The sequence below is a fragment of the Rhinatrema bivittatum genome, chromosome 11, assembly GCF_901001135.1.
Source record: "Rhinatrema bivittatum chromosome 11, aRhiBiv1.1, whole genome shotgun sequence".
Classification (NCBI taxonomy): domain Eukaryota; kingdom Metazoa; phylum Chordata; class Amphibia; order Gymnophiona; family Rhinatrematidae; genus Rhinatrema; species Rhinatrema bivittatum.
In genome coordinates, this window is record NC_042625.1 from 23,171,498 (window position 1) to 23,199,355 (window position 27,858).

Here is a 27,858-nt window from a genome sequence, read left to right on the forward strand (position 1 = left end):
CGGACCCGCCAGCACATCTCTGAGCTCCCTCAGTATCCTGGGATGAACTTCATCAGGCCCCATGGCTTTGTCCACTTTCAGTTTCTCCAGCTCTTCCCATACATTTTCTACTGTAAATGGAGTTACATCTACTCCACTCCCCTCCAGTTTCTTGTTAACTAGCGATGGTCCTTCTCCAGGGTGCTCTTTAGTGAACACAGAACTGAAGTATTCGTTTAATATTTCTGCCATTTCTTCGTCTCTCTCCACACATTGATCCTTTCCATCTTTCAATTTCGCTATACCACTTTGAACTTTTCTCTTTTCACTGATGTATCTGAAAAATGTTTTGTCACCTCTCTTTACCTCCTTGGCAATCCTCTCTTCTGCTTGACTTTTTGCCGTCTTGATTAATTTCTTCGTCTCCCTCAGTTCTACCAGATATTCTTCTTTGTGCTCCTCCCTTTGGGATCTTTTATATTTCTTGAACGCTGTTCTTTTAGCCTTTATTTTGTCAGCCACCTCCTTTGAGAACCAGATAGGTTTCATTTTTCTTTTGCTTTTCTTTACTTTTCTAACATATAGATTAGTTGCCTTGGTAATTGCTCCTTTTAGATTGGTCCATTGTTGATCCACATCTCTCTCGTTCTCCCAGCCTTTTAATTCTTCCTCCAGGTACTTCCCCATTTCATCAAAGTCCGTGTTTTTGAACTGCAAAACTCGGGTCTTTGTGCATCTTTTCCATATCCTTTTTGTGATATTAAACCATACCGTTTGATGATCACTGGTGCTGAGGTGAGCGTCCACCTGGACATCAGAGACATTATCTCCATTAGTGAGCACTAAGTCAAGTATAGCTCCTTCTCTCGTGGGTTCCATTACCATTTGTTTGAACAAAGCTAGTTGCAGGGCATCCACTATTTCTCTACTATTATTAGATTCTGCAGATGGGATTCTCCAGTCTACATCTGGCATATTAAAGTCTCCAACGATCACCACTTCTCCCTTCTTTCCTATCTTTTGGATGTCTTCAACCAGATCTCTGTCTAGCTCTTCCTTTTGGTTTGGAGGCCTGTAAACCACTCCAATAAAAATGGATGTCCCATCTTTTTTTAGGTCAGCCCATAGTGCTTCTTCATTGCCCCATCTTCCTTGCAGCTCAGTTGCTTGGATATTGTTTCTGATATAAAGAGCCACTTCTCCCCCTTTCTTATCCTCTCTGTCCTTCCTTAACAAGTTATAGCCTGGTATTGCCGTATCCCAATCGTGAGATTCCGTAAATCATGTCTCCGTGACACCAGCTTGACTTAACACGGCCCTTACGCCAACGTGTGAGGCAGCACCAAAGCCGTTCCAGAGACGCCGGAGAGAACGGCAAGCAGACGCTGCGGCAGCCATCCAAGGTGAGCGGGAGGAGCCGAAAGTAGAGAGAGGTAGGCAAGGCGAAGCCGTCGAAGACCGACAGACGCAACAGTACAATTCTGGAGACCGCATCTCCAAAAGGATAAAGACCAGTTGGAATTGGTCCAGAGGTGGCTATTAAAATGGTCTGTGGTCTTTGTTCTAAAGGATATGGGCACAGACTTAAAGATCTAAACATGTATAACCCTAGAGGAAAGGCAAAATAGGGAAGATATGATAGATATTTAAATATCTCTAATGTTTCCATTCATAGGATGTGAGCCTTTTTCAACGGAAAGCAGGCTCTAGAACAAGGGGTCATAGGATGAGGGTGAAAGAGGGTAGCCTCACACACACACCTCAGCAGCTCCAATATATCACTTTGGCTCAAAAGCCTTGATCCAACCTCCTCTCTTTCCCCTCCCCTAGTCCCACAGGTTTCTCTCCTCCATTCCCTCCCTCCCCAGCCCCATCAATCCCCCACCAATTTCTCTTTTACTCTCTTCCCCCAATCCAAGTTTCTCTCTTCCCTCCTCCCCAGCTCCATCAGTTTCTCTATTCCCTCCCCCCAGCTCTTTCAATTTTTCTTTTCACTTCCCTCCCCAGTCCCTTCAGTTTCTTTTTGCCTCCTCTTCTTACTAGAGATGTGAATCGTGTGATCGATCGTCTTAACGATCGATTTCGGCTGGGAGGGGGAGGGAATCGGATCGTCGCAGTTTGGGTTTTTTTAATATCGTGTAAATCGAAAACCGGCACACTAAAACATCCCTAAAACCCACCCCGACACTTTAAAATAAATCCCCCACCCTCCCGAACCCCCCCAAAATGCCTTAAATTACCTGGGGTCCAGAGGAAGGGTCCCGGTGTGATCTTTTACTCTCGGACCTCCGTGCGTTGTAGAAATGGCGCCGGCGCTACCTTTGACCTGTCATATGACAGGTCAAAGATAGCGCCGGCGCCATTTTGTTTTTTTGTCCCCCGACGTCAGGAGCGTAGGAGATCGCTCCCGGACCCCCGCTGGACCCCCAGGGACTTTTGGCCAGCTTGGGGGGGGGGGGCCTCCTGACCCCCACAAGACTTGCCAAAAGTCCAGTGGGGGTCCAGAACGATCTACCGCGAATCGTTTTTCCGTACGGAAAATGGCGCCGGCCATACGCCGTATGGCCGGTGCCATTTTCCGTACGGAAAAACAATTCGACTGCAGGAGGTCATTCCGGACCCCCGCTGGACTTTTGGCAAGTCTTGTGGGGGTCAGGAGGCCCCCCTAAGCTGGCCAAAAGTCCCTGGGGGTCCAGCGGGGGTCCGGGAGCGATCTCCTACGCTCCTGACGTCGGGGGACAAAAAAACAAAATGGCGCCGGCGCCATTTCTACAACGCACGGAGGTTCAAGAGTAAAAGATCACACCGGGACCCTTCCTCTGGACCCCAGGTAATTTAAGGCATTTTGGGGGGGTTCGGGAGGGTGGGGGATTTATTTTAAAGGGTCGGGGTGGGTTTTAGGGTTGTTTTAGTGTGCCGGTTTTCCCCCCCCTCCCCCTTCCCCCCGATTTACGATTTTTTGACAATAAATCGGGGGAATTGTTATTGTATCGCGGCTCTTAACGATTTTTGACGATTTAAAATATATCGGACGATATTTTAAATCGTCAAAAAACGATTCACATCCCTACTTCTTACTGCTGCTGCTGTCTGTTGCTGCGCCATCTGCTGGCCTATGTTTCTGTCCACGCACTTCTCTCAGTCTGAGCTGCCAGTGAGCATTCAACATTGTGAGATCAATCTACAGGAAATGATGCTGGCACAAACCAAGAGTTGCAGCAGGAACAGCAGCCGAGTTCCTGCTTCTCCTCTTCAGGTCTGGGGCAAGTGTGGCAGCACATAAAATCTATGGTGTGGAAACTGCCAAAAATTGGACTGGCCATGGCCCTGCTGGCCCACCCTGTTCTAATGCCTATGGCTGTTTCAACAGCCTTCTAGCTCAGCCCCTGCTACTAATTCTCTGGTTTATGCTCCAGTCCCTCCCTTCCCAGAAAGCTTGCAGTGAACAGAAGGGGAGTGAGGAGGCTGAGACTGGAGCATGCCTGAAGGGAAGAGGAAAAGAGGGCATGAGACTGGAGTGGACAGAGCAAGGGGTTTGAGTGTTTGATCCCTTAAAGATCTCTTTTTTAACTCAAACTAAAGACAATTTTAATATAATCCCTGGATGAAGTGAGCCCCATAGAAGTTCATGTTTATATAAAGGTTTTTGCACTCGCATATGTGGCCAGACATAGAATAGTTCACAAAGATCTGGATGTATATTTATAAATTTGTAGGTGCTCATGTCCCAAAGCTGGCAATAATGTATTTATTTAGTGTATTTAGCTCATGCCTTTTCATTGTAGCTCAAGAGAAGTGACATTCCCTCTACATACCCAGTTCAGTCCAGACACCTGGGTTTTGCCTCCTGTCCAGTAGATGGAAACAGAGAAAGTTTTGACAGACTCTACCTTATATGCCAAGGTACCACCCACACTATGTCAGTATTACTTCGTCTCCAGCAGATGGTGGAGGTGCAAAACTCACAGACTGTGCTGGTTACTTGGTAAAAAAAAAGAAGTAGTAGTCTTAGTCAGGTAGGACTTAGAGTTTAATTTAATTTTTAAAAAACAAAAAAACCCAAAAATTAACAGAGAAGACAGCCGGAGAGCGTCCTTCAGCCTCCCAGGGGTTTGTCAGGTCCTGAGGGGACCATCCCCCCTGGTGTTTGAGACGACTGCGACTAAGGGTCGAGGGCCCTATTGCCACGGTGCAGCAGTGCTTGGGGTGATACCGGGGAGCCCGGTTCACTCACCCCAGCAGGACCAGACCAGGACCCAGGAACTACCGGGCAGGTTTGACAAAAAAAAACAAAACCTTGCTGACCAGTTTTTTATTTCCTCCCGGGGCTCTCCTTTGCTTCTCTGCCACAGCTGACAGGGGGGGGCGCTTGTTTTTTTGTTGCCGTCCTTTCGCCGATTTAAAAAAAAAAAGTTTTCTCTGTTTTTCTCCTTGCTCTCTCAAGCCGCGCAGAGCGTTGTCGTGTGTGCGCCTCCGGACGCGTGCACCTCTCAAGAGATGGCCTGTGTTCGGCCTGCCTCCCCGGAGGCGAAGGAACCTCTGCGGCCGCCGGTGGGGGGGGGGGGGTCGTTCTTGACAGGCGGTCCGTTTCATTAGCATTTGGAGACCTGCAGCTTCCTTCCCCCAGCCCGTTCCTGCTGAGTGCGGGAACCGGTGCCATTTTAGGTTCCTTCAGTTCGGCGGCACAACTCGCGATGGGAGAGGGGAATCTCCTGCCCTCATTGTCTCCCCAGCAGCCAGCTCTGCGGCCTAAATCTCCTGTGCTTGTTGACTCAAATGCACAGGGGAACGACACTGGGACAGATTCGGATGGCTCTTCCTCGTCTTCCTTTTCATAAGATTTAATTTTATTACTACATAAGGCCAGGAAGGCCAGCAAAAAGCAGTCTGCTAACAAGGCAGCCTTCTCGACTCCACCCTCTAAGGCCAAAAAGTGGCCCATGTCTGAGGGGAAAGGAGGGTCCCCAAAAGCAAAGCGCCCCTTAAGGACCATAGCGCCACAGGACGACTCGGACACGTCTTCTGACAGCTGATCCAGATGGTCAGGACCTGCCAGCCCAGCCTCCGAGGGGGATGGAGGGTGATGGGAACCAGCAGCAGAGTGCTGCTCGCGAGTCTCATGTCGTCAAGGGAGACGACCCGAAGGTAGTCTGCCTATTTAGAAAGGAGGATCTTGGTCCTCTCATCCCCGCTATTTTGGGAGAATTGGGAATTGATGCTCCACAAGAAGAATCTCGCTTAGGTTCTATGGATCCTGTGTTATTGGGCCTGAGGGGTCCTCCTACGTCTTGGCAAGTTCTTATGTCTTTCCATTTCTCGGTTACTGACCTGCTATTCAGGGAATGGGACACCCCAGATTTGGGGTTGAAAGTCACTAAAGCAATGTACAAGCTCTGTCCTCTGCCAGAGGAAGTTTTAGATATTCTTCGAGTTCCCAAGGTTGATGCAGCGGTGTCAGCGGTCACGAAAAAGAGAACTATACCAGTCACGGGTTCGACGGCCCTCAAGGATTTGCAGGATCGAAAGCTGGAGATGCAGCTTAAGAAAATCTTCGAGGTCTCTGTGCTGGGAGTCCAAGTAGTGATGTGTAGCAGTTTTTCTTTGAGAGCGGGCCTCTGCTGGGTGCAACAGCTACAGGCCAACGAATCACTGTCTGAAGGAGAAGCTCTTCAGGCAGGGCGTCTTGAGGTTGTGATAGCTTATAGTGCGGATGCCTTTTATGACCTCTTATGGACGTCTGCTCGGTCCTTGGTTTCCGCTGTCTTGGCGAGTAGATTATTGTAGTTACGAAACTGGTCTGCGGATATTTCTTCTAAGTCCCAGTTGGGGTCCCTGCCTTTTAAGGGCAAGCTGCTGTTTGGAAAGGAGCTGGAGGACATGATTCAGTCCCTGGGCGAGAATAAGATTCATCGGCTGCCAGAAGATAGGCCAAGGTTGAGAGGGTCTTTTTCTTCTAGATCCCGCTTTCGTGGGAGGCGAAGGTCTCGAGTGCCCCGAGGCTCCACTTCCTCCTTTCGGCAGAATTCTAGCAGACAACAGTCGTGGTCTCAGTCCTTTCATGGGCGACGCTTCGGTAGACAGTCCGCACAGGGAGGTAAGCCTTCACAAAGATGTGCAGTCGGTCCATTCCTCGGTTCCAGTTGTAGGGGACAGACTGTCTCTGTTTTACGAGGAGTGGACCAAACTCACATCGGACCAGTGGGTTCTCTCTGTGATAAGACATGGCTATGCTTTAGATTTTGCACGTCGGTTCCATCATCAGTTTCTGGTCTCCCCATGTGGCTATGCAACAAAGCGTCAGGCAGTAAAGGAGATGTTGCAGCACCTTCTCGACCTCGTAGCAATTACACCGGTGCATCCATCGGAGCAGCGAAAGGGCTGTTACGTTACCTACTTCGTGGTACCAAAAAAGGAGGGGACCTTCCAGCCCATTCTCGATATAAAGTGGGTCAACAGATGTCTTCAGATCCCCCGCTTTTGCAAGGAGATGCTGCGGACCGTCATTGCTTCAGTTCGACGGGGGGAGTTTCTAGCATCCCTAGATCTGACGGAGGTGTATTTACACATCGCCGTCCAGGCCGACCACCAGAAGTTCCTGAGGTTTTCTATCCTAGGGCATCATTATCAGTTTCAAGCTCTGCCTTTTGGCCTTGCTACAGCACCCAGGACATTCACCAAGATAATGGTGGTAGTGGCAGCGCAGCTCACGCAAGGAAGGATTGTTGGTACATCCGTACTTGGACGATTGGCTGATTTGAGCGAAATCGGAGGCGCTTTGCCACTCAGCTATCCCCGGGTGCTTCAGCTACTGCGAGCACTCGGGTGGGTTGTCAACCTTGCCAAGAGTCGTCTAATTCCCTCCCAGTCATTGGAATTTCTGGGGGCTCTATTCGACACGCAACAGGGCAGAGTATTTATGATGTCCGAACGAATCGTCACGTTGCAAGGTCAAATTCAAGTCTTGTTGTCCAAGCATCCTCCAAAAGTCTGGGATTACTTGCGGGTCCTGGGCTCAGTGACGTCTACACTGGTTCCGTGGGCTTTTGCACACATGCAGCATTGCTTTCCCGGTGGAATCCAGTTTCCGAACAATTTCATCTACCCCTGCCTCTGACGGAGTCCGCATGGTCCAGTCTGGATTGGTGGCTACTCTTGGACAACTTGAGTTGGGGGTTTCCCTTAGTGGTTCCAGAATGGACAGTGGTCACCACGGATGCAAGTCTTTCCGGTTGGGCAGTTTGTTTTGGGAAGTCCGTGCAGGGCCAATGGTCCCAAGAGGAGTCTCAATGGTCCATCAGTTGTCTGGAGACAAGGGCAATGCAGCTGGTGTTGCAAGCCTTCTTTCCGATCCTCAAGGGGAAATCGATCAGGGTGCTGTCAGACAATGCGACCATGGTGGCTTACATCAATCACCAAGGAGGAACAAAAAGCCAGCCAGTAGCGTTGGAAGCTCATCAGCTAATCAGCTGGGCAGAGCAGAACCTGGTCAGTATAGCGGCATCCCACATTGCCGGGGTCGACAACGTCACGTGGATTTCCTCAGTCGACATTGGCTTGATCCAGGACAGTGGGAGTTGGCCGACAAAGCATTTCAACTCATCTGCAACACGTGGGGCACACCCTGCATGGATTTGATGGCAACGTTCAAGAATGCCAAGGCTCAGCGCTTCTATGCTCGCCGCAGAGACATGGGAGCAGAGGGAGTGGATGCTCTGGTTCTTCCCTGGCCGTCGAACGTCCTGCTCTACGTATTCCTGCCTTGGCCTCTAATTGGCAAAGTGCTCAAGCGAATAGAACTACACCAGGCAGAAGTGATCCCGGTGGCTCCCGAATGGCCGCATCGTCCCTGGTTTGTGGATTTGGTCAATCTAGCGGTGACGGGTCCCCTGCGGTTTCTGGATCTTTCGGACCTGCTGCATCAGAGGCCTGTCTGTTTCGACCAGGCCGATCGCTTCTCTCTAACGGCATGGCTTTTGAGAGGCAGCAGCTGAAGGGCAAAGGCTACTCGGATGCTGTAGTGGCTGCACATTTGAGGTTGCGTAAAACTTCCATTTCCCTGACTTATGTCCGAGTATGGAAGATCTTTGAGTCTTGGTACGTAGAGCAACAGATTGTTCCTACCCGGGTGTCCGTGCCAGATATTTTGAGTTTCCTTCAAGCTGGCTTAGCTAAGGGCTTATCGTGTAGTTCCTTGAGAGTGCACGTGGCAGCTCTTGGTTGTTTACGAGGTACCATACAGGGGTTAGCGTTGGCTGCGCATCCAGATGTCTCTCGCTTTCTTCGGGGAGTGAAGCATTTACGTCTGCTGGTGAGACATCCTTGTCCGTCTTGGAACTTAAACTTAGTCCTCACAGCTTTGTGTGCGGTGCCCCTTGAGCCTTTGAAAAGAGCAACGTTGAAAGAACTCACATTGAAAGTGGTTTTTCTAGTGGCGATTTCCGCTGCTCATAGAGGTCCGAGTTTTAGGCATTATCATGCAGGGAGCCCTTCTTAAGAAATTAAGATTCTGGAGTATCCTTGCGATTGGTTCCTTCCTTTCTTCCAAAGGTAGTTTCCTCCTTTCATTTGAATCAATCGGTAGAGCTCCCATCCTTTTCGGAACTGGACTGGTCGGATCCCCTTTCTAAGGACTTAAGGAAGTTGGATGTTCGCAGGGCTTTATTGCATTATTTGGAAGTTTCCAACAATTTTCATGTCTCAGATCATCTCTTTATGCTCTGGAGTGACCCAAAACGGGGTAATATGGCATCTAAGACCACGAAAGCCTGTTGGCTGAAAGAGGCTATAAATTCTGCATATTCGCTGCATGGTTGCCCTTGCCAGTGGGACTTCAGGCACATTCTACCCGTTCTGAGGCAGCTGCTTGGGCGGAATGTCAACAGGTTTCGCCACAGGAGATTTGCAGAGCGGCTACATGGAAATCCTTACATGCTTTTGCGAGGCATTACAGGCTGGATGTCCAGGATCTGGATGCGGGAGGATTTGGAGAAGGTTTGCTGAGAGTGGGCCTCTCCAGATCCCATCCCAGGTAAGAAAAGTTCTGGTACATCCCAGGAGTCTGAACTGATCTGGGTACATACAGGGAAAAGAAAATTGGTTCTTACCTGACAATGTTCGTTCCTGTAGTACCATGGATCAGTCCAGAGACCCGCCCGCTTGACGCATAGAGGTAATGGAGAGTCCGCTCCTTCAGCATTTGTTAACTTCTGGTCTTCAGATCAATCTTATTTACCCTATTTAACGGGTTTGGTTCGCAGTTGGAGTTAGTAATCCAGTTCGAGTTTACGGTTTGTTTATATAATTAGTTTGGTTTTGATCCATTCTGCTTTGACACTGAGTAATACTGACAGACTGTGGGTGGCACCTTGGCATATAAGGCAGAGTCTGTCAAAACTTTCTCTATCTCCATCTGCTGGAGGCGAGGCAAAACCCAGGAGTCTGGACTGATCCGTGGTACTACAGGAACGAAAATTATCAGGTAAGAACCAATTTTATTTTCAGGTGCAGTAGGTATGCTGAAGCTATGCTGATGTGAAGCACAGTTTTAGCACACATAAGTTCTTAAATACATCTGCTAAGAAAGACAACGAGGACTTTCGCAAGAAAATATTAAAAAGGATGGTTATACTGCATTTCAGTTCAAAACAAAGGTGACATTTCATAGTTAAAAGTTTGTTCCTTTATATCTTTATATGATAGATAATTTTTGTACATGGTACATTTTGTATTTGTATATAGCTTAAATGTTAAAAAAAACAATGTGAAAAGTTTTCAGTAAAAAATTGACTTTTTGTGTAGTGAGAGATGTTTATTTATTTGTTGTATTTATAATCTGCATTATCCAAACTAGTTGAACTAGTAGATGTGAAACCTTTTGCTCAATTATGCAAATTTCCTACATAATTGCTGCAAAATTTAGAAAATTCTGCTGTAGAATGTGCTTTCTCTTAGGACAAGCAGGATGGTAGTCCTCACAGATGGGTAACATCATCAGATGGAGCCCAGCATGGAAAACTGCCCAGCATGCCACTATCCGCGCAGCCACAGCGGGTCCCTCTTCAGTCTCATTTTTTTCTGCGAAGCAGTTGCCATTGCGTTTTATCAGCTCTCTCCAAGAATGTTTTCAAACACTCATCAAATTTTTCTTCCGTTTTTTTCTTCCACGTCGGGTTCCCTCCAGCGTCTCGGTAGGTACTTTTTCTCCTGTTCTTTGCAGTTCATTCCCGAGTGTGTCGCCGGCCAGCAGCCGTCGATTGCTTGCCAACTTCTTTTCATGGTGTCGACTGGTTTTTGGAAATACCCCCAGTGCCCGTGGACCATGTCCATCACGGATCTACACAAGGTCTGCATCCTCTGCCTTGGGGCTTCCCACGACGTCCGAGGGTGCCCCGACTGCACTCAGATGACTCCCAAGGGCCATCATTCCCAGTTGGACAAGATGGAGCAGCTTTTTGGCACCAAAATGTCAGCTCCATCAACTCTGGCTTCGGAGTCCTTAACACCGAAAGGTCGAGGGGACCCCTCTGACTCGGCGTCACCATCCGCATCCCGCCCGATCTCGCTTCGGGGTTCGGGGATCAGCCCTCTCTGTCATCTGACCACTCCAAGGCATCTGGATCATCGACTTTCTCGGTGCTGGACAAGGATCGGGCTGAGCACCGAGGAAAACACCGGCACCGACAGTCATCGTCGCACGGCGCCGATACCAGGGGAGCACCGGCCCATGCTGAGCCTCCCCTGAAGTGACCCCGTGGAGAAGAGGCCCCATCCTCTTCTAGACCCGGGAGTCCCAGGCATTCCTGACCAGTTCTGGTGTCGGGCACCGAGCCTCTTCAGCCCCCCTGTGGAGGCTCCGATGACACCTTGTCCTTCACCTTCTCCTCCTCCGTCATTTGCGCTTTCATCACAGGAGTTTCAGGAGGAATTTGACCGCAGGGTGCAACAGGAAGTACTCCGTGCCCTCCAGAGTGTTGAACCTCCCTCTGCACCAGCCTCCATACTGACGCTGGAACCAGCGCCTGCGCTGCTAGCGCCCCTGCTGGAGCGGCTCACCATCCTGTGGGCATCCTACCAAAACAGCCTCAGTTCCTCATTGGCCATCGAGATCGCCCTCCGATGCGATTCCAGTCCTTGGCTCCTCTGAAGAGGAAGGAGCGCAACTACGCCCGAGGCCCGCAAAAGTGCCTCCACTCCCCAAACCCATTCCCGGCCATCGGGACTACCAGGGCCGCTGGTTTCCTCAGTGCCTCCGGCATCATCGATACCCCCAAGGCCTCCAGCACCAGGTTGACCAGACAACCCTCGCTGCTGTTACCAAGGGAAATGGGCGTTGGTCTTCCCCACCGTTCCTCTGGGGTCGTCAGTGAGGAGGATGCACCATACGACCCCTGAGCTGATGATTCTTTTGAGACCTCTTCTGAAGACTCTGGAGATTTGCCCTCCGAGCCTTCCCCACTGGAGGAGAGATGTCGCTCTCCCCCAGAAGACCTCCCCTTCACGGGCTTTGTTAGGGCGATGGTGGAAGCAATCCCTTTCCAACTCCTCACGGAGGAGGACGCCCACTATAAAATGCTGGAGTTCTTCCAGTTTGTGGATGTACCGAAGGAGGTGGTGGCTATCCCGATCCATGAGATTCTTCTAGAACTGCTCTACCGGATCTGGGAGCATCCGGGATCCATCACTCCAGTTAACCAAAAGACGGATGCCCTCTATCTGGTCCTGCAAGCCCTGGTCTTCCAAAAGCGGCAGCTCCCCTACCAATCTGTGGTTGTTGAATCTGCCCTTAAAAAGGCGAAGTGATCCTGCACCCATTCATCTGCCCCTCCAGGCCAAGAACACAGGGCCCTGGATACTCTGGATAGGAGAGTCTTTCAAGGAGCAATGCTCATTGCCTGTATTTCCTCCTACCAGTTGTATATGTCCCAGTACAACAGGAACCTATAGAAACATGTGCAAGAGCTGGCTGAGAACCTGCCTCAACAGAAACAAGAGGCGCTAGAGACAGTGGATCACAAGGGTCTGGAAGCTGAAAAGCATGAGGTGAGAACAACCTACAACATCTTTGGGACATCAGCCAGGGTGTCGGAGGCAGGCATTAGCGCCCATCGCATGGCCTGGATTCGAGCCTCTGATCTTCATCCGGAGGTTAAGGAGAGGTTAGCAGACCTACCTTGTACCGGAGAGAATCTCTTCAGTGATAAGGTAAGGGACACAGTGGCTCAGCTCAAGGACCACCATGAAACCTTACAGCAATTTTCTGCCAGTGCCTCCAACCCAGAGTCTTCTGGGCACAGGACTTTGCAAGCACTTCTACCGCCAGAGAAGGTACTATCCTCTGGCTATACATACCAGGGCATCAAGTGCCAGAACTAGGAGCCGACCTCGCCAGCAGCGGACCCCCAGGCCCCAGCCCACACCACAGCCCAGCCCTGCTGCGGGCTTTTGACATGCGGTGAGAGAGTGGAGGCCAGCTCCCGGTGCCAGTGGATCCTTGCCCACCGGTCGGAGGCCGATTGTGTCTGTTTGCAGACCACTGGGCCCCCATCACCACCGACCGGTGGGTTCTGACCATCATAAAATAGGGTTACCGCCTGAACTTCAAAATGGTCCCAGCGGATTCCCCACGACTCTTAACGTGGAACACTGTGGAACATCAGGCAGTCCTTGAATCCATACTCTCGGCCTTGTTGGAAGTCAGTGCATTAGAACCCATACTCCGCTTTCAGCAGAGTCGGGTTTTTTACTCTAAGTACTTCCTGATACCAAAGAAAACAGGAGGCCCATTCTCAATCTCAGAGTTTTAAATAAGTTCTTGCAATGAGAACACTTCAAGATGGTCTCCTTGGGCACCCTGATCCCGCTCCTTCACAAAGGAGACTGGCTCTGCTCTCTCGATCTGAAGGACACTTACGCCCATATAGCCATATTCCAGCATCACAGGAAGTATCTTTGCTTCCTTGTGGGCCACAGACACTTCCAATACCTGGTGCTACCATTCGGCCTAGCCTCTGCCCTGAGGGTCTTCATGAAATGCCTGGCTGTAGTGGGGACACATCTGCATCGCAGTGGAGTGCACGTGTTCCCCTACCTGGATGACTGGCTCATCAGGAGCACCACACAGGAGGGTGCTGTACGCTCCCTCTGCCTTACAGCCAAGGTGCTGCAGTCACTGGGATTTGTGATCAATCTCCCCAATTCTCATCTCAGTCCATCCCAGCAGCTAGCATTTATCAGAGCTCTCCTGGATACGACTCTTGCCAGAGCATTTCTTCCCCAGGACCGTGCCCAGACCCTGGCATCACTAGCGCACTCTGTCCGTCAGAGTCGGAAAATCTCTGCCAGGGTGCTACTCTGCGTGCTGGGGCACATGGCAGCCTCCGTACATGTCACCCCACTTGCCCGACTAGCCATGCACGTCACGCAGTGAACTCTCAGTGGCTCCAAGCCACCCAGGCCCTTTCAGCACCAGTGCAAGTTACCTCACCGCTCTGGGCCTCCCACTCCTGGTGAGAGAAGCTACCCAACGGGGAAAGAGGTCTTCCTTTCCAAACACCATCTCTCCAAGTGGTACTGACCACCGATGACTCCACCTTGGGCTGGGGAATGCATGAGGACAGTCTCCGCATGCAGGGCTTGTGGTCAGAACAGGAAGTGTGTTATCAAATCAACTTCCTGGAGCTGTGAGCGATCCAGTACGTCCTCTCAATGATCCAGGATCATTTGGCCCATAAAGTAGTCTTGATCTAGACCGACATCCAAGTTGCGATGTGGTACATAAACAAGCAGGGAGGGACAGGCTCCTTCTTGCTTTGCCAGGAAGCGGTGCAGATTTGGGCCTCGGCCATGTCCAAGAGCATGCTCTTACGAGCAGTTTACATTGCAGGGACAGACAATGTAGTGGCGGACCGCCTGAGTCGAGCTATCCACCCCGAGTGGTCGCTCAACCCGACAGTTGTGGACAGGCTCTTCCGCCAGTGGGGCAATCCAGACGTGGATCTCTTTGCCTCCCCCCAGAATTACAAAGGGAGGACGGGGATCCAGCCTCAGATGCCTTCACCTGGTTTTGGGGCAAGGGCCTCCTGTTCGCGTATCCTCCACGACTGCTGGTGGGGAAGACGCTCGTGAAGCTCCAGCAGGACAGGGGTCTCCCTATATTGGCCACAGCAGGTCTGGTTCCCGATCCTGTGAGACCTATTAATACAGGAGCCCATATATCTGGGCACCTCCCCTGACCTGATCACGCAGGATCAGGGCAGATTGCACCACCCAAACGTCTGGTCACTGGCCCTCACTGCCTGGATGTTGAAAGGGTAGTCTTACAATCCCTCGACCTCTCTGATAACGTGTTGCAGATACTGGTGGCTTCACAAAAGCCTTCCACCAGGAAGTCTTACTGGTTGAAGTGGAGGAGGTTGGTGTGAGGCAAAAGGCCTAGACCCTTTCTCATACCCTACTCCATGACTGTTGGACTATTTGTGAACCCTCTCAGAGTCTGGGATGCAGACCTCCTAGATCAGAGTTCACCTGAGTGCTATCGGCGCTTATCACTGGAGGATAAGTGGCACACCCATTTCTGTACAGCCCTTGGTGGGCCGCTTAATCTTATAAAATCTTCTTATATAACTAAAGCCCCCTCTGCGTCCTCCTGTTGTATCCTGGGACCTCAACGTGGTGCTAGCTCAACTCATGCAGTCTCCTTTCGAGCCTATGTGCTCCTGCAAGCTTAAACATCTCACCTGGAAAGTCATTTTCCTGGTTGCGGTCACCTCTACTCACAAGGTCAGTGAGCTTCAAGCATTAGTAACGTATCCACCCTACACAAAGTTCTTTCATGACAGGGTGGTCCTATGCACTCACCTTAAGTGCCTGCCTAAGGTGTTGACTGATTTCCATCTCAATCAGTCCATTGTTTTGCCCACCTTCTTTCTGAGGCCCCATTCCCACTAGGGTGAATGGGCTCTGCACAGCCTAGACTGCAAGCATGCCCTTTCCTTTTATCTTGAGTGTACTGCAGCCCACAGGCAGACCACACAACTTTTTGTCTCCTTTGACAAAAATAGACTGGGTGTTGTGATGGGCAAGCACACCCTGTCTAACTGGTTGGCGGACTGTATATCCTTCTCCTAAGAGCAGGCGGGCCTACTGCTTGAAGGCTACATCAAGGTGCACTCAATTAGAGCTATGGAAGCGTCAGTGGTGCACTTTTGTGTGGTCCCCATCGCTGAGATCTGCAAGGCTGCAACGTGGAGCTCCCTGCACATGTTCACTGCCCATTACTGTTTGGACAAGGATGGTCAACAAGACACTACCTTTGGCTAGTTTGTCTGTTGTAATCTGTTCCAAGCATAAGAACCCAACTCTCCCTACTTTGGCCCAGTATCTGGTTCTTGCTGCCTCCCGTTGCATCCCACAGTACTTCTGTTGTGCCCGTTGACATGTGGTTTAGTGCTGTTGGTCCTGTTATTGCTGGAGGCAGTGTGCAGCTTGGTATTCACCCATCTGTGAGGACTACCATCTTGCTTGTCCTAGGAGAAAGCAGAGTTGCTTACCTGTAACAGATGTTCTCCTAGGATAGTAGGATGTTAGTCCTCAGGAAACCCACCCTCCACCCCATGGAGTTGGGTTCACTGTCGGTTTGTTGTTTTATTTCTCACTCTTCTTTTCGCTAAGATAAAGACTGAAGAGGGACCCTGTGTGGCCGCACGGATAGTGGCATACTGGGCATGCTCTTTGACAAAAAGTTTCCATGCTGGGTTTCATCTGATGATGTCATCCATCTGTGAGGACTAGCATCCTGCTGACCTAGGAGAACACCTGTTACAGGTAAGCAATTCTGCTAACTCTTGCCACAGAATCGTGAAAAATCTGCTTCAGGAAACTGGAGACTGTAACAATAAGATACAAAAGATTGTAGTATGTTTGTGAGAATCCACCAGAGAGCACCATCAATTTATAAAATCAGTACGGACTTCTTTATTTATTCAGCATTGTAATAACTTAATGGATTCTTAACCTAGTAACATACGGTTCATGTTATTCATGTTTATCTGAAAAATATTACAGAATGTGAAAAATATTACAGCATACTGTTTCAGTTTGTTGTGTGGACAATGAACCTTGTTGAGAATTCAGCCTGAAAATTAACTCTTAGATGTTCAGATATAATATGGTCAAGAATTCATGCTTTTTGTTTTTGTGTTTCAAGCATAAGAACATAAGAAATTGCCATGCTGAGTCAGACCAAGGGTCCATCAAGCCCAGCATCCTGTTTCCAACAGAGGCCAAACCAGGCCACAAGAACCTGGCAATTACACAAACACCAAGAAGATCCCATGCTACTGATGCAATTAATAGCAGTGGCTATTCCCTTAATTTAATGTTTCTGGTTATTTGTAGAATATTACTGTTATATTAACTTTAACTTTTTTCATTTTAGTCCGATGGTATAAATCATTAGTTGATATGAGTTGATTTTTAAAACACTGTGCCACATACAACCCTGTTTTATGCACATAAATCAAGCTTCGAAAATCAACCCCAGGGGGTTCTGCATGTAAAAGTGCACACAAAACCCAATTTCATGCAGACTTTTACACACAGTTGAAGTAGGAATTCTGGGGAGCTTAGTTGGGGAAAGGATTTACACGTGTACTTTCAAAAGTAGATGTGTAAATCTGCATGCACAAAGTCACACCTGCTCAGGAGTAGGTTTAACTTTGCATGCGTATGTCCACGCTTGTATCCAGTAAACCCGCAAATTTTCAAAGTGAGCTTTGAAAATGTGGGCTATTGTCTGGATAAAAAGTACCTATAGACTTTAGCCCTATACAGATAGTAATAAATTACCGTCTAAATGTACATACATTTGCATCTTGATTATTTGTTTTTTTTTAGGAATTACAAAAACCCATAATCTGACTTTTCAAGACTGTGAACCTTTACAAGCTGTATTTGCAAAGCACCTGTGTCCCAATATATTAAAAATTCAATCAAGGTAACAAGCTCTACATTTCCGGAAATGTTATCAAAAAGGATACACAATTTGTGAAGCGTTACTATTCCGCATTGTTGCTGAAAGGTTCTGAGAGTAAATCATTGGTATCAAAACATGAATGGTAGTAATGCTTCCCAGTATGTACCCGGATCAGTCCAGACTCCTGGTTTATTCATCCGTGCCAGCAGATGGAGATAAAGGAAGTAAAACTGACTCTGTTTCATATACCCTGGTGCCACCTGCATTTCCTCAGTATTTCTCTGTCTCCAGCAGATGGTGGCTGGTGAATATACCTGCAGTTTTTTCAGTGTGCCCAGTATTTTTTTCTAGCTTTTTTGTTCCTTGGAGCCTTTCTCCCAGGGGTCAGGGTTCCTTATCAGGGATCCCTACCCTGTTTGGTTGAGGTGGACGGGCTGGGGCTTGGTGACCCTTTGTACGCCCGGTCCCGAAGTAGCCAAGGGGTGTGCATCTAGTGGCCAGAGCCCTCCCCTCACACGGTCATTTTGGTGACTTTTGCTCTTTTGGCTCTGTTAAGTTGCTTTTTCCCTCTTCTTTCCTTAATTTTCTGAATTGAGCTGGACAGCTCTCTTCAGCTTTAGGAGAGGGGACCAGCTGTTAGGTTTATTAAAGTTTAAAACAAACAAAAAAAAAAAGCAGGGGAAAATCAGGCAGGAGGCAGCGGTAAAGATGTGTGTGTGTGTGTGTGTCTCTCTCTCTCGCTCTCTCCCCCCGTGCATTGCTTCTCCTTCGGGGTTCTTCCTAAGGTAGTTTCAGCTTTTCATCTCAATCAGACAGTGGAGCTGCTGGCCTTTCCAGACTTGAGTGTTTCTGAGTCTAATGCACAGGAACTTCGGAAGTTAGAAGTCCGTAGAGCTTTGTTGCAATATCTCAAGTCACGAATGATTTTAGGAGGTCTGATCGCCTTTTTATTTTGTGGAATAGTCCAAAGAAGGGTATCCAGGCTTCCAAGACTTCCATTGTGAGGTGGCTTAAGAAAGCCATTGGCTCTGCATACATTCTCAAGGGTCGACAAGTGCTGGAAGGTTTGAGAGCCCACTCTACTCGATCTCAGGCAACTTCTTGGACGGAAACTCAATTGGTTTCTCCACAGGAAATTTGTAGAGCGGCAACTTGGAAGTCTCTGCATACTTTTGCGAGACACTATCGGCTAGATGTGGGGGATCCAGAGGCTCGATCTTTTGGTGAGAGTGTCTTGCGAGCGGGACTCTCCAGGCCCCATCCTGGTTAGGGAGCTTTGGAACATCCCAGGAGTCTGGACTGATCTGGGTACGTACAGTAAAAGGAACATTGGTTCCCTGTACATACCCGGATCAGTCCAGACCATGGGTTGAGCCTCCTTTCCAGCAGGTGGAGACATCCTAAAACTGAAAGGATATCCTATATGAGGACAGAGCCTATCCTGTAACCCTTCAGTATTTGTAAGTCTCCAGCAGGTGGATCAGCACACCCTTCGGTCTCCTGATTTAAGCTAGTCAGCCGTCTCTTCTTCCTTTCTTTGGATCAAGCAAGTACTTCTTCCTTAGGTTTTGGATTGGCTCTTTCTCTGAAAAAAAAAAAGATAGAAAACAGTAGTTAGTCTTTTTTTCTGTGCAGGAGACGGTACCGTCTCCTGGCTCTTGCCAGACTCAGGGGGGCTTCACCGCTTGTGCGGAACATAGCCTGAGTCCGTGAGTGCTTCCAGGTGTGGGGACCGAGGCTGGTGGTCCAGTTCTCATCTCCCCCTCCTCTGGCTGCCAAGGGAGCTTAGAGCTCCATTGCTGTGCTCAGTCTGGAAAAAAAAAAATTAAAAAATTAAAAGTTATTTATTTATTTAAAGAACAGCAATATAAGCATATTTTTTTACATTTGCACGTACGGGGAATTCGAACCGGCAGCCAGACAAGCAGGAGTCAGCAGGTTTTTCTCCCCTGCTTCACTTCTGCCGGCGGGCTGACAATCAAATCTATTTTTACCTTTTTTTCCTTTCAGAGCGGCTCCTCTTCACGGCGGATGCTGCGGCCGGCAGCCTGCCTTGCCTGTGGGCAGACCTCATCGCGTTTATCGCGTGAGGGACTCTGCTCAGCCTGCCTGCCAGGTGAGGAAGGCCCCTCCTCGGCAGGGCAGGCAAATTTAGCCCGGGGATCACATCCCCAGCACATGGCCAGGCCGTTCCCGGGTCGGCAAAGCCTGGGAATGGTGGCCATCTTGGGTTTTTCGGCAGCTCCCGTTTCGGAGCTGCCTGGGGCTGGGGAGCCAGATTTTTTTGATTTACCCCCCGATTTGAGCCCCAAGGCCTCCCAGGACGTGGTCCCTGACCCCCCTCCCCCCCCCCCCCCCTCCCGGGAAATCCAGGGCCTGTTTTTTTCGGACTTTGTCCTCCTCCTGCACAAATCTTATTTAGCTAGTCTGCAGGAGGAGGAGGAAGGTCCCCTCCCTGGCCCCCCCAGCAAAAATTCCACGCTCCGCGCCGTTGACTGTTTGCCCGGCCGCAGAGTCCCAGGGGTCGCTTCAGGTGCGAGTGGTCCCGGGGGTGGCTCCTGCTCTTCCGGACCCTGACCCCACGTCTGATTCAGTGAGTACTCTCTCGCCCCTGGAGGAGGACGATCCCAGGGTCCTCCGCATGTTCCAAAGGGAGGAGTTGGAGTCCCTCATCCCCTTTGTCCTCCAGGAATTGGGGCTGGAGGGGCCCCCAGCGGATATCCTTACGGCCTCCCTGCCTAAAAATATGGACCCGGTCCTGGCGGGACTCAGGGCTCCGGCAAGCGCTTTTCCATTTCATCCCATGCACAAGTTGCTGCTCCTGCGGGAATGGGAGGCTCCCGAAGCGGGACTCTGGGTGGGGCGTGCTATGGACAAGCTCTACCCTCTCCCGGAGGAATGCCTGGAAATGTTGAAAATTCCCACAGTGGACTCCGCGATCACCAAACACACCACTAGCCCTGTGGAGGGATCGACGGCTTTGAAGGACGGACAGGACCACAAGCTCGAGGCACCTATGAAACGCATCTTTGAAGTCCAGGCTCTAGGGGTCCGTGCGACTATCTGCAGCAGTCTCATGCTGCGGGCAGGTCTCAGGTGAGTTCAACAGTTACTTGGCGCCCAGGACCTCCCGTCGGCAGAGGCGGAGCAGGCTGAACATCTGGAAGCCGTCATCGCATATGGGGCTGATGCGCTCTACGACCTCCTCCGCGTCCAGGCGAAGGCGATGGCCTCGGCGGTGCCCGCTAGACGACTCCTCTGGTTGCACAATTGGTCGGCCGACCCATCCTCCAAGGCATGGCTAGGCACGTTACCCTTCAAAGGTAAGTTGCTTTTTGGAGAGGACCTCAAGAAGCTTATTGATTCCTTGGGGGAAAATAAGGTTCATAAGCTTCCAGAGGACCATCCGAAACAAACACGCTCCTTTACACCCTCCCGACCTCGTTTCCGGGGACAGAGACAGTATATGCCACGCGGACAGGGTGGCTCTTCCAGGGGGTATTCTCAGTCTCATTCTTGGTCGCAGTCCTTTCGTGGGTGTTGCTCCTTTCGTGAGGGTCAGCCCGCGCACTCTACCCCTAAGCCTGCCACACAATGAAGTTCAGTCGACCCATACCTCGGTCTCTTTTCTGGACGGCCACCTCTCCCTTTTTTCGAGGAACGGGTCAAAATCACGTCGGACCAGTGGGTCCTTGACATTGTCCGAGACGGGTATGCCTTCGAGCTTGTTCGCGACCTACCGGATCTCTTTCTATTCTCCCCATGCGGGCGTCTCAAACGGGAAGCGGAAGAGCAAACCCTCGCCAGACTCCTGAGTCTGGGCACAGTGGTCCCGGTTCCGGAGAAGGAGCTCGGCGCAGGCCAGTATTCTATTTACTTCGTAGTTCCCAAGAAGGACGGGGCTTTTCGGCTGATCTTAGACCTCGAAAGGGTCAACCGGGCCTTCAAGATCCCACATTTTCACATGGAAACCTTGCGAGCGGTCATAGCGGTGGTTCGCCCCGGAGAGTTCCTCGCCTCACTCGATCTGACAGGGGCGTACTTCCATATCCCGATTCACTGCGATTACCAGAAGTATCTTCGCTTCCACATCCTCAACTGGGATTTCCAGTTTCAGGCACTGCCTTTCGGCCTCGCGACCGCGCCTCGCACCTTCACCAAGGTCATGGTGGTGATGGCAGCGGCCCTTCGCCGGGAAGGCATCCTAGTTCACCCCTATCTGGACGACTGGCTTGTACGGGCCAAGTCTGAGGCTCTTTGCAAATAGGCGGTGACTCGGGTATTAGCCCTCCTCGTGTCTCTCGGATGGATAGTGAATTTTTCCAAGAGCAACCTTCAGCCCTCCCAGGAGTTAGACTTCCTGGGAGCCCACTTCGACACTTCTGTGGGCAAGGTCTTCTTGCCTCGTGCGCGGGCCCTCAAGTTGATCAACCAGATTCGGAATCTGCTCTTGCTGCCTCTTCCAACGGCCTGTGACTTTCTGCAGGACCTAGGTCCATGGCTTCCACCATTGACCTAGTCCCCTGGGCTTTTGCTCATATGCTAAAACTTGTTGAAGAGTCATCCTCCATCTACATCACTTTATATTCTCTGTATGACGGTGTACCCAGTATCACCTTCTCAAACCCAGAATGTACATAGTTTTTTCACCCTGCCTCAGTATACCTTGTTCATTAACGTTCTCCCTTAAGTTCTATGTCAACATGTTATAATGTTATAATGTATTCCGCTCCTGAGGCGACAGTTCAGTTCCATGTAAACCGGTGCGATATGTATTGTATACAGGAACATCGGTATAGAAAAAATAAAAATAAAAATAAATAAATAAATATGCGACTGTTACAGAAAGCTTTGCTTTCCCGTTGGCAGCCAGTGTCTGAACAGTTTCACATAGTCCTCCCTCTTTCGGCCTCTACCATCGCCGACTTGCAGTGGTGGCTTTCGCTTCCCCATCTTCTTCGGGGAATGCCCCTTCAAGCTCTGCAATGGATGATAGTGACCACGGACATCAGCCTCTCGGGTTGGGGTGCGGTCTGCCTGTCCCGGTCCACACAGGGGCTCTGGTCGCCGACTCAGACTCGCTGGCACATCAGTCAGTTGGAAGCCCGGGCGGTGCGTCTGGCTCTGCAGGAGTTCCTGCCCCTCATATGCAGCAAAGCGGTGAGAGTGCTGTCCGACAACTCCTCCACCGTGTCTTACATCAATCGTCAGGGGGGCACCTGCAGTCGCCTGGTGGCCCTAGAAGCCAGCCGGCTCTTCGCCTGGGCAGAACGACACCTGGATTGCCTGGCGGCCTTCCACATCACGGGCAAGGAGAACGTCCAGGCCGATTTTCTCGATCGTCAATCGCTCGATCCGGAAGAGTGGAACTCTCGGAAGAAGCCATGGATCTGATTGTCGGCAGGTGGGGTCCCCCCACCTGGACTTAATGGCGACCATGCGCAATGCCAAGGCCATTCGGTTCTTCAGCCGCTGGAGGGAGCACAGCTCGGAGGGCGTGGATGCTCTGGCTCTCCCTTGGCCCGCGGACGTCCTTCTGTACGTGTTTCCTCTGTGGCCCCTGGTGGGAAAAGTTCTCAGGAGAATAGAACTCCACCGAGGGCCAGTGGTTCTGGTAGCACCCGAATGGCCTCGCAGGCCATGGTTCGCGGACCGTGTCAACCTGGCGACGGACAGACCTCTGCGGCTAGGCCATCTTCCTTGTCTGCTTTGGCAGGGGCCCGTATTTTTCGACCAGGCTGATCGCTTTTGTCTAGTGGCCTGGCTTTTGAAAGGCGGCGCCTGAGGCGTAAGGGCTACAAGGAAGAGGTCATCTCCATCTTGCTTCGAGCATGGAAGCAGTCGACTTCTCTAGCCTACTTGCGTGTTTGGAAGGTCTTTGAGACTGTTTGTGAGGAGTCAGGTGTCTCAGTGCTCTCCGCCCCGGTCTCGTTGGTCCTTTCCTTTCTTCATAAGGGTCTCTCCAAGGGCCTCTTCTTCAGTTCCCTGCGCATGCAAGTCTCTGCTCTCGCCTCTCTCCTTGGACGGGTCGAGGGTCATCCTTTAGCAGGCCACCCAGTCGTGGTTCAGTTCTTGAAGGGAGTCAAACACCTGCGTCCGCCCGCTCGCAATATTTGCCCGTTGTGGAGTCTCAATCTGGTCCTCTGGGCCCTCTGTTCTGCTCCGTTCGAACCTCTCCATCGGGCTATGGTAAAGGACCTCACGCTCACTGGCTTTTCTTGTTTCTATCGCCTCCGCTCGGCCGGTCTCTGAGATTCAAGCGTTGTTCTGTCGGGAACCTTTTTTGCACTTCTCCGACTCCGGTGTTTCCCTCAAAACGGTGCCCTCTTTCTTGCTGAAGGTTGTGTCCACCTTCCATGTCAACCAGTCGGTAGAGCTTCCAGCGTTTTCTCGGGAGGAGATTGCAGGTACCGCTGGAGGTGACCTTCGTAAACTAGATGTCAAACAAGTTCTATTTAGGTATCTTCAGGTTACCAATGACTTTAGGGTCTCAGACCATCTTTTTGTCCTCTGGAGTGGTCCCAATCGGGGCAAGCCGGCTTCTAAGACCACTATTGCACAATGGTTGAAGGAGGCCATTTCCTCGGCTTATCTCTGCCAAGGTCGGGCGATTCCGGAGGGCTTAAAGGCTCATTCGCTACGTTCTCAGGCTACTTCCTGGGCGGAGACCCAATCAGTCTCTCCAAGAGATTTGCAGGGCCGCCACCTGGATGTCCTGCATACTTTTGCTCGACACTACCGTCTGGACGTGCAAGCGCCAGTTTTTGGTTCCTTTGGGCGGCAAGTGCTTCGAGCAGGACTGTCTCGGTCCCACCCGGGATAGGGAAACTTTGGTACATCCCATGGTCTGGACTGATCCGGGTACGTACAGGGAAAGGAAAATTAGTTCTTACCTGTTAATTTTTGTTCTGGTAGTAACACGGATCAGTCCAGACGCCCTTCCCTGTCTGTCTTTCTTTTCTGTCCTCTCGAAGCTTGTTCTTGCAGATTCGCAGTTTTTGATACTTCATTACTTGCAAGAATACTGAGCAATTACACCGGAAGCCTTGGTTGTTCAAGTACCAAGTATATGCAAGAGCGGTTAGTCCTACCATGTTTCTTACATTGTTCTACAGTTGCTCCATTGAGCTTTATGGTTACTTGCTTGATCATATTCTGGGTTTTGTTGTTTTCTGCTTTGACAATGGTTATACTGAAGGGTTTACAGGATAGGCTCTGTCCTCATATAGGATATACTTTCAGTTTTAGTCTGTCCACCTGCTAGAAAGGAGGCTCAACCCATGGTCTGGACTGATCCATAGTACAAGAAAACAAACCGGTAGCCGATCCAAGGTGGCTGTCAGCAAGGAAACACAATTAATTGGTAAATTCTATACCTATGACTTGTAGTGTAGCACCTCACGATACTTAATACATATACATATCATGTTATCTCGCGAGAACTGGAGCGGGTAAAGGAGATTTAAATACCTCTAGCTAGACTGTCTGATCCACTTTCAGCGTTTATTTGTGCAGAGCGCTTATATGGACCTGATGTGAACATTTGTTCAAAGGAATTTGCTGTGTTATCTTCTTTGACTTCTTTATATGTTAACCTTGTGATGTTTCAAGCCAAATCGAGTGGCTTGTAAGCCCCTGAGGCAGCTCTTTGAGCGAAACTCGGCCAGAGTCGGGCAAGCTTCAATAAAACTTCTTTTCACACCGATCCATCTACATGTTTCCTTGCTGATCCATAGTACTACAGGAATGAAAATTAACAGGTAAGAACTAATTTTCCTTTCTTACCTACTAATTTCCATTCCTGTAGTACCACGGATCAGTCCGAGCCCGCCCGAATTATGGAGGTGGAGAGTTGTCTACTCAGCTGTTGTATTTTTGACATAGAAGAGTTATTTACTAAGTTTTTTTTATACTAGTTTTATTCAAGTTTTCTTATACAAGGTTTTGAATGCCTGTTTTGATATGGCACTTAGCTTGGGTACAGGTCAATACTGAGGAACTGCAGGTGTCACCAGAGTATATGAAGCAGTGTTAATTTTACTTTCTCTGTCTCCATCTGCTGGCACGGATGAATAAACCAGGAGCCTGGACTGATCCGTGGTACTACAGGAACGGAAATTAGCAGGTAGGAACCAATTTTCCTACACTAAACAAAGGAATCACAGATTTACCTTGTGCATCTTTTAAGACTATATCCTTCTTCATGTTTGTTTGTCAGTGTTGAACTTAATGTTGTAGAAATTCTCTAAAAGGTTGCTTTGAAAAAGTTTGTCCAGGTAACTTTTTTAGTTACCCAGACAAAACTCAAGATTTAAATAATCCCCCCATCTTTCAAAGGAAAAGTAGGTGTATACAATTCTGTTGAAAATTGGTGTAAAATCCATAGGAAATTGACTTTTAATCTATGTGGGCAGCTATAGAATTACCCCCTAAATGTTTAAACTTTAAAATACATTTATTAAATTAGAGTAATTTCTGTCTTTAAAAAATTATTTCTTACACAATATTTCTTAGGGTGCTGGCAGATTTAATGATTCATTTTCCAGCATACCAAGAGGAAATTACTTTAGCAGTTTGTCCTCTGAAAGTTTGCTTCAAGAGCTATGCTGAGGAGGTAATAGGTAAGAAATAAAAAAATATTACTATTTTGATAAGTATAGTGATTATTCCTCTGCACTCAGGCTAAGAGAGTTGGCTGGTTGCAAGGCCGGATTTAGGCATAGAGAACATAAGCACAAGCCTTGGACACCAAATTCTGAACGCACCCCTAAAACTGGGACTCCATCTTCTGATGATTTCCGGGAGACAAAATCTCCCACCCCCGCACTTCTGCCTATGGGCACCGTAATCTTAATTCCCTGTACATACCAGGATCATTCCAGACTGTGGGTTATGTTCCCTGTCCAGCAGATGGAGTTAGAACCAAAATTCCCAGGGGAGGACCTATATAGCCACGCCTCCCTCGCCTCAATCCTCAGTATAGTTCTAACTCCAGCAGATTGAGCAGGGGACACGGTGGTCCCCAGCACTTTTTCTAGTTTATTTTCTCTTTGAGGAATCAATTAAATAATATTAGATAAAGGTTTTTTTCTTGTAAGGGATAGGTTCTGTAGTGTTCTGACAGGACCACTCCGTTCAAAGAGAGACACTGTTTTCCAGTCAGGAACTTGCTGACAGGCTGTGTTTTTTGCCTGTCACTTTATTTTTCTCTTCCTATTTCTTTGTTTTTTTCCTCTTCCTTGTCTGGCTAGAGTGTGGTAAGTGTTATTTTTATTTCATTTACAGTCGTTGGTAGGAACAGGAATTTATGAGGGGTGAAAGTCTGTAGTGCCGACCACTCCCCCTAGCCCCGGAGTTTTCCTTTTCCCCTCCTCCCTTTCAGGGAGTGATTGGAGTTCCCGCCCTGCAGCTCTGCGACGACCCATTCCCCGGAGCTGCTCACCGTCGGGACGGCGTTTTTCCTCGACTGTCTCTTGGGGACGGTGAGGGGTCCGGAGGCCGAAGAGTTTTATTAATTCGCCGCTTCAGTTGTTGCCACACGCCGCAGCCGCCCCTCCCCCTCCCTCCCGCCGCGATGCAAAAATCGCCGAACGGCTCCGGAGCTCGGCACGGGCTTCAGCAGACCTCAGAGGGATTTTCTTCAGCTTTTCCTGAGGGGGAGTATGGCTTACCTGGTAGGCAGCTTGGAGGAGAGTCTGACCGCTCTGGCAGGAAGCGGCATGCCCCGTTTCCCCTCAGCGCGGGAACGGCGGCCATTTTCTCAGCTGACTCGGAGGCAGCTCTCTCTGAGGAGGACGTCGACGCTCCTCTCCAGGTTTCCTCTAACAGTATGGAGTTTCGGAGCGCAACGGACCAGGGCAGGCAAGGGGACGACGTCTCGGGAGGCCCCTCATCAGCACTTCCCGCTTTTTCGCCAGAATTCATTGTTTTAATGCACAAGGCATTTTTACAGAGCAGGGATCCGAATCTTGGAATTTGGGGTCCCCCTCCCCCCAAACTGGCCTGCTTGACACAGCTTTCGACGGCAGACGCTCCCTTAGGGAGGGCTTCTTTGCCCACTGGGGGTGCGGGGTCCACTCAGCCCCCTCCACCCCCCCGTGATTCCTATACCGCTGCAACAACCGTCGGGGGATCCATGGCAAGATCCAGATGCAGATGATCCTTCCCTGGCGGCCCAGGTAGAAGGTGACGACCCGAGGGTCCTCCGTATTTTTCAAGCAGCAGAATTGGATGATCTCATCCCCCACATCCTCCAGGAAATGGACATTGACCCTCCTCCGGATCCTGTGGCTCAGGATCCGAAGATTAAGAAAGGGGATCCTCTCCTAGCGGGCTTACGACCTCTAGCGAAAGCTTTTCCCACGCATCACAACATCTTGCAATTGATTTCAAGGGAGTGGGATACTCCTGAGGCCAATCTTCGAGTCGGTCGAGCCATGGAAAAGTTATACCCTCTCCCCACTGATTTCTTGGAGATTCTTAAGGTTCCTGCTGTTGATTCAGCGGTATCTGCGGTCACGAAACATACTACTATCCCGGTCACGGGTGGGACAGCGTTGAAGGATGTCCAGGATCGCAAGCTCGAGGTTTACCTCAAGCGTATCTTCGAAGTCTCAGCGTTGGGGATGAGGGCTGCTATCTGCAGTTCCCTAGCACAGCGAGCAGCTCTGCGTTGGGTACAACAGCTTCTCACTTCCCAATCTTTGCCACAGGCAGAGACTATTCAGGCTGATAGACTTGAAGCGGTGGTTGCCTATGGAGCTGATGCTTTTTATGATCTGTTAAGGGTCCTCGCTCGTTCCATGGTGGCGGCGGTGTCCGCTCGTCGTCTTTTGTGGCTACGCAACTGGGCAGCAGATGCTTCGTCTAAGATGCGCCTGAGTTCCCTTCCTTTCAAGGGTAGGTGC

The 27,858-nt window shown here is 50.0% G+C and overlaps 1 protein-coding gene across 3 annotated transcripts in view; it reads left to right on the plus strand.

Moving 5' to 3' along the window:
* RAD9B (RAD9 checkpoint clamp component B) overlaps positions 1-27,858 on the plus strand; it is a 255,439-nt gene that overhangs the window by 89,070 nt on the left and 138,511 nt on the right. For all 3 annotated transcript variants that reach the window (XM_029572041.1, XM_029572043.1, XM_029572042.1), the window contains exons 5-6: positions 16,873-16,972; positions 25,466-25,572. In XM_029572041.1, the coding sequence (XP_029427901.1) occupies positions 16,873-16,972; positions 25,466-25,572 (207 nt within the window). The remainder of the gene's footprint in view (positions 1-16,872; positions 16,973-25,465; positions 25,573-27,858) is intronic.